Genomic DNA, 9,806 nt, shown 5'->3' on the forward strand with positions numbered 1-9,806 from the left:
ATGAAAAAAATAGTTAAATATTACTTAAATTTGAAAGCAATCAGCCTTCAAAAGAAAATATCAAATGCAATTAACAGGGCATTGCCATGGGGGACCAAGTTCTGCATAGGCTTTTAATTAGTTCTTCATGGAGGCAACAACTCCAAGAAATACACGTGGGGTTTTGTTTGGTACATAATACACAAACAAACTCGTGGCATTGTGATTGTAACAAATACCTACCAGTCCATAGGCATAGTGTAGGGGTAACACAATACCAAAATTCTTCTGCAACTTTTTCTTCTTACATTCATGGCTAATCCTTTTTCGTCTTCTTCATCTTGTTCCTTGTTGAACTTGAAACAGCATTTCATTGTTAGCTTTCTCTTTGTCACCTTTACCATAATTACACATGTGAATGGATGTTTCACGTCAATCTTCAGCTTTGGTGATTCCTTTGCTGACACCGGAAACTTTCTTCAAATTTCACTTTCAGAACACAGCGAGCTTCCTCAAAGTGCTTTCCCTCCATACGGACGGACCTTTTTTCATCATCCAACAGGGCGATTCTCTGATGGCCGGCTGGTTATAGATTTCATTGGTGGGTGAGCATGCTTTGGTTATGCTAAGATTATTATGGTTTTCATTTATTTTCATGGTTTTGCAGCTGAGGATTTTAGATTACCGTTTTTACCACCGTATTTTGGAGGTGAAAATGGAAGATCAAATAACTTTCAGAAGGGTGTGAATTTGGCTGTGGCGGGTGCTACTGCACTTGATGATGAGATTCTCAAAGAAAGAGGAATCACTAATCCCGCCACAAACGTTACTTTGGGAGTCGAATTGGGGTTTTTCAGAGATGTTTTGTCATCTCTCTGCTCATCTTCTTCAGGTGAATTGTCATATCCTTTACATTTAGTGTTGGTAGAAAGGAAAAGAAGGATAGAAGTATTCTTATGAAGGACATAAACTGTTCCTTTTACTCTAATATGAACCAATTCTTTGATTGTTATGGGAGAGATTGACAGATTGCAGAAAGCTCCTTAGCAACTCTTTGATTGTTATGGGAGAGATCGGAGGAAATGATTACAATTTCGCATTCGAGGAAGGGAAAAGCAATGAGGAGACTCGAGAGCTTGTTCCTCTAGTTATTGAAACCATAGCTTCAGCAATCCATGTAAGAAAACTGCCTGCCAGCGTGTTCAAAATCTTGATAAATTTGCTGATATCGTTAACATATTTTAGTTGGCAAGGCAATGCAGGAGTTGATTGAGTTAGGGGCAGTCACATTTTTGGTCCCTGGAAACCTACCTTTTGGATGCTTCCCATCATGTCTGACAAACTTTGAGGGTTCAGATGAGGAAGAATATGATCCCTTAACCGGTTGTCTAACATGGCTGAACCAGTTCTCCGAGTACCACAATCAATTGCTTCAAGAAGAACTTGCTAGAATCCAAGAGATTCATCCCCATGTCAACATTGTTTATGCAGATTATTACAGTGCTGCAATTCGTTTCTACCTTTCTCCAAAGCAATTTGGTACTTTCACTTTCCTTAAAACACAAATTGAGCTTATATAGACTACTGAAAAATCAAATTCTTAACTTGATAATCCTTTCCAGGGTTTAGAAAAGAAACTCTGACAAAAGCATGCTGCGGAGGGGGAGGTCCGTACAATTTCAACTTATCGGCAATTTGTGGTTATCCGCTGGTGACATCCTGCTGTGATGACCCTTCTTCGTATGTAAGCTGGGATGGCATACATTATACAGAAGCAGCCAACAGATTGCTTTCGAGGGCCATATTAGATGGACTACACACCAATTTTCCCATTTCAAATAGCTTGTGTCAGTCATTTACTGTAAACAACAAACTTAGCAATAGTTGAGGACAGAAATTGAGAATCTTAATTTTAGAAGGTAGGTCTTGTTGGAGTTAGGCTCAGTTTGCAATACTCCTTAGTATGAAAAGTTTGTTCTCAATTTAGAGAAGTAGTCCTGTGAACTAATTACAGGTCTTTTAATTGGTGATTATTTAGTTTTTTTTTTTTATTTGGTGATTATTTAGTTTTCCATGTTAGTCATGTTTTGACAGTTAAAGCAAATGTAAGGAACAACCCACTAACTTAGTGGTGTGACAATTTCAAGTACTGTTATCTATTTTTACTTAATTTTATTTATTTATTTTTAACATTATCTTTTGTAAAATTATAAAAACGGTTATCCTTATTAATGAAATTATTTGATTATCTTCCTTCTTTGGTTTTAGCACTCAATAATCTCTTAAGTGTTCCAAAATTCTAACATGGTGACATGAAATGGGAGGTCAAGAGGAATTCCATCCCTTGAACGGTTCTAGGAGAAGTAAGAACAAGAAACAGGCCGCAGGTCAAGTTTCTTACCCTTACTTGTTCTTCTATTGCGGTGGTGTCTCTGGTTTACTGATTTGAGTCTGCTGTTTCCCTTGTTGAGGTTTCTTTTGCTGTTCTGAGATGATTGCTCTGAGTTTGATAGCAGGGATTCATGTACTTTGTATAGTTCAACAGGTTGTGGTCATGGTTGTTTTTTTTTTTAAGCCATTCCAAGACAGTAATTGACCGGAGGATTACCAGTTGATATTTGTGTGCTTTTGTAACTAATAGTTCTATATAATGAAATGATCCTCTTTAATTTTCAAAAAAAAAAAATTAGAAGGTAGAAATATTTTTATTATATTTATATATTTAGAATATTTCTAATTTAATCGATATAAGACTATAGTCAATTTAATAAAATTTTAGATAAGGGAAAGGACTTGAATTTTTAGATAAGGAGAGTAGTTTAGGTTTAGATTTTTTTTAATAAAATCTTAAATTATAAAAGAAATTTTTTTGTCTTTCTTTATAGTATTTAAATATTAATACATAAATTACTTTTGATAAATTATTTTTACTTGAAATCTTTAACTCCACTTCCTATAAAATTGTAAAGAAATAACGAGTTCATTTGTATATTAATTATCTTACATCCTAAATAAATAGAATAAAAACTAGAACATTTTAGGAAGTAAGTGGAGCCATGAAATGAAGGGGATAATGATCAAAAGAAAGGTTGCATTCTAAGGATCAAATCCCCATGCCCTGGAATCTATTTTCCAGGCTGTTGAATTGGCTGTGGATATATAGAAATGTCCTAATGCTTCTTCAAAGTTATAAGGACCACTCTATCCATGATTAAGTGCCATATATTGCTTTATGATTCACTGTGTGGTTCTAATGTAAGCTGCTTTGCAGCTGTTGCTGTCATTGATCCATCTAAATTCTACTAGGTTTCTAAAATTTAATGAATTATCAGTACATTTTGGGGTCCTACTAAAAAGTTAAGACAGGGACAAATTGTCTTATCATAATACCATTTGAAAATGACAAATCATGCACTCAATACATAATACAAAAAAGAGAAGAAAAATAAATTTCAGATAAATTTTATATATATATATATAATAAAAATAAAAGTCAAATAGTAAAAGTATTAATCAAAAACCTTATTGATCAAGATTTTAAGTCTTATAAAAATTCTATATTTTTACAGTTAATACTCTTGTTAATTCAATATGTTTTTCTCTTCTAATAGGTAATTAGATGCATGGAAATTGCATATCATTGCAATCATAAAAAATTATGCAGACAATACTTTCAAAAAAATGAAGTAAAATCAAATTCAGAATCTTCAAATTAATAAAGAGATATAACATGTTTTCTATCTAACTTATGGTAATCACATAAATTTTTGATTTATTGATTGATATGTACGTCTCCATGTATATTTCTAAAGCTCTTATGTTACATTTTTGCTCGTTAGCAATTACACTCTCAATCATGGCTACTTCTTCATCATCTTACTCATTGAAACAGCTTCTTGTTGTTAGCTTTCTCTTTGTCATAACCATCGATACTTCAGATCATGTGAATGGATGTTTTACATCAATTTTCAGCTTTGGTGATTCCTTCACCGATAATGGGAACTTAGTCCACATTTCACTTTCAGAATCCGGGGAGCTTCCGCACTGTGCTTTTCCTCCACATGGTAGGGCATATGTTGGTCATCCCACAGGGCGGTGCTCCGATGGCCGGTTGGTTATAGATTTCCTTGGTATGCATGTATATAAATGTATGACCAGGTGAAATTAAATGCTTGATCATATGCTTTAACTTAGGTTTTATTCGTTTTTGCATGGTTTTGCAGCTGAGGGTTTGGGACTTCCCCTTTTACTACCATATTTTGGAGGTGAAAATGGAACATCACAAAACTTTCAAAAGGGTGTGAATTTGGCTGTGTTGGGTGCTACAGCACTGGATTTTTCATTTTTTGAAGAAAGAGGAGTCCATAATCACTTCACAAACTTTTCTTCGAGAGACGAAGAGGGGTTGTTCAAAGATGCTTTGCCAACTCTTTGCTCATCTTCTTTGGGTTTCCGTCTCTTTTGTACTTACCAGTAAAGAAGTTATGTATGCCCGTTTCATCTTCAGTGAAGAAAGCAAAGTTCGTCTCTCATGGAAGTTCTCTCTTAAGAGCAAGAGGGGTTTCTTCATTTATAGTCGTTGACTGAGTACCTTGCTTCGATGCACAGACTTCAAAGAATTCCTTCGGACTTCGTTGATAGATATGGGAATTATCGGAGGAAATGATTACGGCCATGCATTGAAACAAGGCAGAGTACGAGGAGGTTCGAGGGTGGGTTCCTCTTGTCGTTCATAGCATAGCTTCAGCAATCAATGTAAGAAAACTCTGTCCCGACATGTTGAAACAGCAATGCTGTTTTGGTTTGCCTTACATTCTCCTGGAAACGCAGGAGTTGATCGAGTATGGGGCAGGGACAATTTTGGTCCGTGGAAGCATACCACTTGGATGCATGGGATCGTATCTAAAAATGTTTCAGAGTTCAGACAAGGGAAAATATGACCCTTTAACTGGTTGGTTGACATGGGCATACAACTACGGGGAGTACAACAATGAATTACTTCAGAAGGAACTTGATCGAATCCGAAAGGTTCACCCCCATGTCCACATTGTTTATGCTGACAAGCACAATACCGCAATGCCTTTCTTAGTCAAGACGTAGTCAAGTGTAAATATTAATAAGAAAAAGAATAATTGACAAATAGGAAGCATAATATTAAGAACCATTAAAAAGCATTCAGTCCAAACAACTACTATGGTATGTAAGACTGTGAATGGCAATTGTATTCAGCCTGCAACAACATTGCCCATAGACTAGAAAACTCAATATCAAAAGGGAAGAGAGGTAAAGGGATGGGATGAAACAAGAAAGGGAAGCAAAAGATAAAAAGAAAAAAAAAAAGATGAGGGAACATGACCCTCTCAGAGAAACAACCACAACATTGTACACCAGCCAATGAAAACCCACAACCTTAAAACATGTCGGATCAAAGCAACACCTGGAGTGCCCTGGATCAGACTGGACCAGTTTCGAGCCACGGTACAGCAACCACACCTCACTGCAAAATACAAAAAAAATAAAACACATTAAGCACAATGTATATAATGTCAGAAAATGATAATGGTAGATGTTGTGAGCATAGACAAACTAGTCATTTCATTTGTTTTTTTATTGACCTTCCATGCAATTAAAGTAACAAAGTCTCAAAAAAGATTCAGCATGCTTGCATTCTTTCTGCTTTTGCTAAGAGCCAGGAATAATTATGAAAGTATGTATAATTCATAAAATCATGTTTACCTGCTGTGGTTGTTGGTAAGCTCCTGGCTGCTGGTAATTCCCGTATCCAGGATAGCCCCCATAGTACATGTTAGGATCTTGGGGAGGAGGTGCATATCCATATGCTTCAAATCCTTGAGCATATCCATAATATCCACCATTCCACTGGGCCTGATCTGGTTGAGCCTGAAACTCCAACAGATTTCCCTCTTAGTTTGCAGAAATATATACAGCAAGGTTTTAATTGCAAAATACTATGATTTTAAATACAAAACCTGTTTGCTTGAAGGACTACGTCCCCATGAAAGTCGAATGTTTCTTCCTCCTAACATGGTGCCATTCAAAACTGATAAAGCTTGCTCCGCACTAGTTCTGAAGTACATCATATTGCAGAATAAATTAATATAATATAATAATATTTCACACACTTAAATATATGGAAGTATTTACTGCTTACCTGTTAGCATATTGAACAAAACCACAATGCTTGTTAGCAGGAATTTTTACATGAACTACCTCACCCAGCTGGCTAAATATTTGTTTTAATTGATCTTCAGAAACACTGGGATCCAAACCACCGACAAATATCTGCATTTAAGCATGTAAGATTTCAGTTGACCATACCATGAAATAAAGTATATTAATAAACATAAAAAAGCTACCCACTGTGGTATTATTTGGATCATTCTCGCCAGGATTTCCTTGAGTATTCTGGTAAGAAGCTGCAAATGACAAATACATGTAAACCACCATTGAATGAGATGATAAACAGAGCTCATTGCTTCTCAAAACTCAAATTAAACATTGTTGAAAAAAGCAAAGCATTAAGATAATACACTTACAAATACTAAAAAAGTTCAAAAAAAATTTCCTCCATGGCATGCAAAAGAACAAAAATGTAAAACCACCAGTTACATATCACTCAAAAGTTACAATTGCAACCATAAACATCTTTTGGGTTACATCAAGGCTTACCATTACCAGGGAAAGTGAAAAGTATCAGATTAAATAGATTTCAATAGTAGCCCAAAAAGAAATCATTAACTACACTAAACTCAGGGAATCAGTAAAGGTGCTATTCTTTCATTAACCTTTTAAAATAGAATGAAAAGGAGAAAAAGGAAAATTGAAATCAGAGACTCAACTTTTCTCTGCACTTGACATGAAATATTTCCTTTTTCTCCTTTCTTTCACTTATTTTTTGTAAGGGGGAGGGGAGGGAGGGAGGAAGTTGTCAGTGCTATAATAGAATGATTCACAACTTCAACTTCAAAGATTATGTTTTAGTAGAAAGAACCTATCTGCTAAACTAATTTCAGAAATGTTTTAACATTCTCTGCATAGACAGAAACCTATGAAGATTATATTAGTAGCCACAAAATGGCAAGACGAAGAACATAATTAGAAACTAAGGAAATTCTTGTAAACTGAAGTGGCACAAAACCTCAAATGACAAGTAGAAAACAGAATGCCTTGAAAATGCAATATTAATACTGGTAGATTCATACACAGCTAGGCATTCACTATTTAGGTTTGGACAAAAAAGCATGGACAAGTGATCTACTTCCATTGAGGTTAAATCCATTCACTGAAAATGCCTTTAACTAGAAGTTCCAGGTTTCTTTCCTGACTCAATTTGTCCTCATTTGTAACAAAGCAATAGAATGAGGACAAAGAAGTTACTATAACTTTAAAAAGAAGCACAGATTTAAAATGCAATAGAACAAAACTTGCCCCAAGGTTCATTAACAGAATGGTGCATGATAACATGCATAGTAACTTTACCCATGGCTGCTTCACCTAGTTTCGAGCATTACAGCTTGAATTTAAAGGAAACAAAAAGGAGTGCATAAACATACGCAAGTATCGAAAGGGAACTGATCTATGAAATTAAAAAACAAAAAAGTTTCTGGACTCGTAAAAGAATCTAAAGAAAGATTTAAAGGAAACATGTTGGGAAAACTGAAACAAATTGAACTTGACTGGAATACTTAATAAGGAACTGGAAAAGTAATTTGCGAATGTAGCACAAATACTGCCACGAGAAAATGAAGCTTACGACATAAACAAAGTAACTGACCTAAAATGAGGCCACGCATTAAAGTGGAATCATTTCAGCTGATATCAGTTCCAGGCCCCCCAAAATGAGAGCCTCTTGGTGTCCTGCTTTAAGACAACATGAGTTTTATATAAGTTTGTGAATCTTTTAATATAATTAAACGTGCCCAAGTTTACAAAGGCAAACTGGAAGGAAATGACTTTGTATAAATCCCGCCAATCTTCTAGTGCAAAACTGAAAGAATTTGAATTTTAAGGACACTGTAACAACTAACAAGTAACAACTTCAACTCAGAAAATTAAAACCCAAAAATAAAAATAGAATAACCAACAAGCATTCAACTTGTCCAGTCAAAGTACTCTAGGTTAATCATGGCAAATAGAAACTATAAAAAACCAAGCAACCTTCTTATAGAAATCAAGATAAATAATGAACTTAACATAAACCACAAGATAGTACCTTTCGGATACTGCTGACCAGTGACCGGCTTCTTATTAGCAGCTGGACCAATCCGCATTGCCCTTGTAGAACAATAAATCCCGTTCATTTCGGTCATGGCACGAAGCTGCTCAGTTTCATCACCAAACCTCACAAAGCCATAACCTTTGGACCGTCCTGTACTCCTATCAGTGACAACTTTGGCACCCTTCACAGATGGGTAAACAGCTTTAAAAGTCTCTTGCAACATATAATCTGAAACATCCGCAGCCAAATCCCCAACAAAGATTGTGTAATCAGGACCCTCATCTTGCCTCTTTTCCCCATATCCAAGCGCCGCCCAATTCAACCTAAAATTCTGCTCAGAATTCGGCATTGGCACCCCATTATACGACTGCAAAACCCTCTCAGCTGCCGCACGTGACACAAACTCGATAAACCCATACCCCTCTGGTAGCGCCGTTTGCTTGTTCCTAATCACCTTAGCTGAAGCCACCTAAAAAAACCCAAAAAATATTAAACTTCCTTTAATTACTTTTTACTGATTTTTTTTACTTAAGCAGTTAAGTTTAAAAGGAAAAGAAAGGAAATTCATTTAAATAACAAAAGGTAATAATATTTTGATTTATTAAAATGTAGATAAAACTGCGAAATTTATTCGACTATATTTGCTCCGTTTAATTAAATTTTATTATAATTTTTTTACTATTTTACTATTTACTTAGGCACTCTTAAAACTTTCTTTTTCTAAAAGCCCCTAATTTTTTTCTCAAATATTATAATTAACTAATTAATTACCTCTCCAGTGTGAGCGAAGATGTTGATGAGGTAATTCTCATCCATCCACTGCTGAAGATCACCGATCCAGAGGGATCGAATCTCGCTGGAGCCGGCGGCGGCCGAACCGGTGGAGTACTGCTGCATCTGACCGGGCGGAGGAACGGGTTGCGGAGCCCAACCGGCAGGTGGAGGAACCGGCTGACCCGCCTGCTGCTGCTGTTGTTGTTGTTGCATCATAATCCACGGCTGCGACTGCGGTTGCTGCTGGTACTGCTGGGTTTGAGTCTGATCGGCTGCCATGGACTGCGGCGGAGCTACGCCTCCTGCTGGGGGTTGTTGCATCATACTCGATAGATAGATAGGGAAGAGAATCGGGAAATCTCAGAGAGGAGAGGAAACCCTAGGCGTAAATTGAAGTTTTATAAAGAGGGGATTTTTTTTTTTATGGACAAGAGGATGCCTGTCGGGTAACACGTGGAGAATGGGAATTGGGTGGCAGTAATGGGCTTTTGATAGGATAAATCTGGTATTGGGCTTGGTATGGGCTAGATTGGGCTGAGTTTAGGCTAAAATTCTTCGCCTTCGTTAATAAAAAACGTTTCTTAAGGATGTAATAAAAAAAATTTTTAAAAAGAATTTTTATAGACAATTGAAATTTGGTCTTAATAAGCACAGCAAAAATTTTTAAAAATTAAGTAATTAAATGGAATTGAAATTTGAAAATTATTAATATATTTTTATGGAATAAAAATTAATTATTATTTTATTTTATTCTCTTATATAAATTTTATGACTTATAATTATGATGATTTAGGAAATGTATGATAAATTATTT

At 35.7% G+C, this 9,806-nt stretch overlaps 3 protein-coding genes and 1 pseudogene across 5 annotated transcripts; 3 read left to right on the top strand and 1 right to left on the bottom strand.

The window, feature by feature from the left end:
• The first annotated feature begins 30 nt into the window (after nt 1-30).
• LOC18593531 (GDSL esterase/lipase At1g28570-like) lies at nt 31-2,154 on the top strand. The gene is made up of 5 exons (XM_018124932.2): nt 31-580; nt 647-871; nt 1,008-1,156; nt 1,242-1,518; nt 1,602-2,154. The coding sequence occupies exons 1-5, from the start codon at nt 292-294 to the stop codon at nt 1,865-1,867; spliced, it is 1,206 nt and encodes a 401-aa protein (XP_017980421.2). The 5' UTR covers nt 31-291; the 3' UTR covers nt 1,868-2,154.
• Nucleotides 2,155-3,835: 1,681 nt separating this feature from the next.
• Nucleotides 3,836-4,821, top strand: LOC18593537 (GDSL esterase/lipase At1g28580-like). Its single transcript, XM_088808546.1, has 2 exons — nt 3,836-4,109; nt 4,203-4,821. The coding sequence occupies exons 1-2, from the start codon at nt 3,836-3,838 to the stop codon at nt 4,454-4,456; spliced, it is 528 nt and encodes a 175-aa protein (XP_088664672.1). The 3' UTR covers nt 4,457-4,821.
• Nucleotides 4,623-5,079, top strand: LOC148761408 (GDSL esterase/lipase At1g28570 pseudogene; annotated as a pseudogene).
• A 32-nt stretch (nt 5,080-5,111) lies between these two features.
• On the bottom strand, nt 5,112-9,382 carry LOC18593538 (polyadenylate-binding protein RBP45A). 3 transcript variants are annotated; one of them, XR_016027618.1, is made up of 8 exons: nt 8,990-9,382; nt 8,213-8,687; nt 7,775-7,857; nt 6,361-6,416; nt 6,152-6,282; nt 5,970-6,066; nt 5,716-5,880; nt 5,112-5,476 (listed from the first exon to the last, which is right to left on the bottom strand). XR_016027618.1 is itself a non-coding variant. In XM_007020812.3 (7 exons), the coding sequence occupies exons 1-7, from the start codon at nt 9,314-9,316 to the stop codon at nt 5,474-5,476; spliced, it is 1,254 nt and encodes a 417-aa protein (XP_007020874.3). In that variant the 5' UTR covers nt 9,317-9,382; the 3' UTR covers nt 5,112-5,473. The 3 variants fall into 3 exon arrangements, 2 of the variants coding, with proteins under 2 accessions (XP_007020874.3, XP_088664671.1); XM_007020812.3 differs by lacking the exon at nt 7,775-7,857; XM_088808545.1 differs by lacking the exons at nt 5,112-5,476; nt 5,716-5,880; nt 5,970-6,066; nt 7,775-7,857 and having other exon boundaries at nt 6,148-6,282.
• Between the last annotated feature and the right edge of the window lie 424 nt (nt 9,383-9,806).

This window comes from Theobroma cacao, chromosome 7 (assembly GCF_053813885.1).
Source record: "Theobroma cacao isolate CCN51 chromosome 7, ASM5381388v1, whole genome shotgun sequence".
Classification (NCBI taxonomy): Eukaryota; Viridiplantae; Streptophyta; class Magnoliopsida; order Malvales; family Malvaceae; genus Theobroma; species Theobroma cacao.

What these genes read in the sequence shown, in the direction of transcription:
- LOC18593531 (XM_018124932.2), top strand. Translation starts at nt 292, where the DNA reads ATGGCTAATCCTTTTTCGTCTTCTTCATCTTGTTCCTTGTTGAACTTG. An exon ending in GCTGGTTATAGATTTCATTG is followed by an intron (nt 581 to 646) that starts GTGGGTGAGCAT and finishes ATGGTTTTGCAG; the next exon opens with CTGAGGATTTTAGATTACCG. An exon ending in CCATAGCTTCAGCAATCCAT is followed by an intron (nt 1,157 to 1,241) that starts GTAAGAAAACTG and finishes AAGGCAATGCAG; the next exon opens with GAGTTGATTGAGTTAGGGGC.
- LOC18593537 (XM_088808546.1), top strand. Translation starts at nt 3,836, where the DNA reads ATGGCTACTTCTTCATCATCTTACTCATTGAAACAGCTTCTTGTTGTT. An exon ending in GTTGGTTATAGATTTCCTTG is followed by an intron (nt 4,110 to 4,202) that starts GTATGCATGTAT and finishes ATGGTTTTGCAG; the next exon opens with CTGAGGGTTTGGGACTTCCC.
- LOC18593538 (XM_007020812.3), bottom strand. Translation starts at nt 9,316, where the DNA reads ATGATGCAACAACCCCCAGCAGGAGGCGTAGCTCCGCCGCAGTCCATG. An exon ending in ATGATCCAAATAATACCACA is followed by an intron (nt 6,283 to 6,360) that starts GTGGGTAGCTTT and finishes GCTTAAATGCAG; the next exon opens with ATATTTGTCGGTGGTTTGGA. An exon ending in GTAGTCCTTCAAGCAAACAG is followed by an intron (nt 5,881 to 5,969) that starts GTTTTGTATTTA and finishes TTGGAGTTTCAG; the next exon opens with GCTCAACCAGATCAGGCCCA.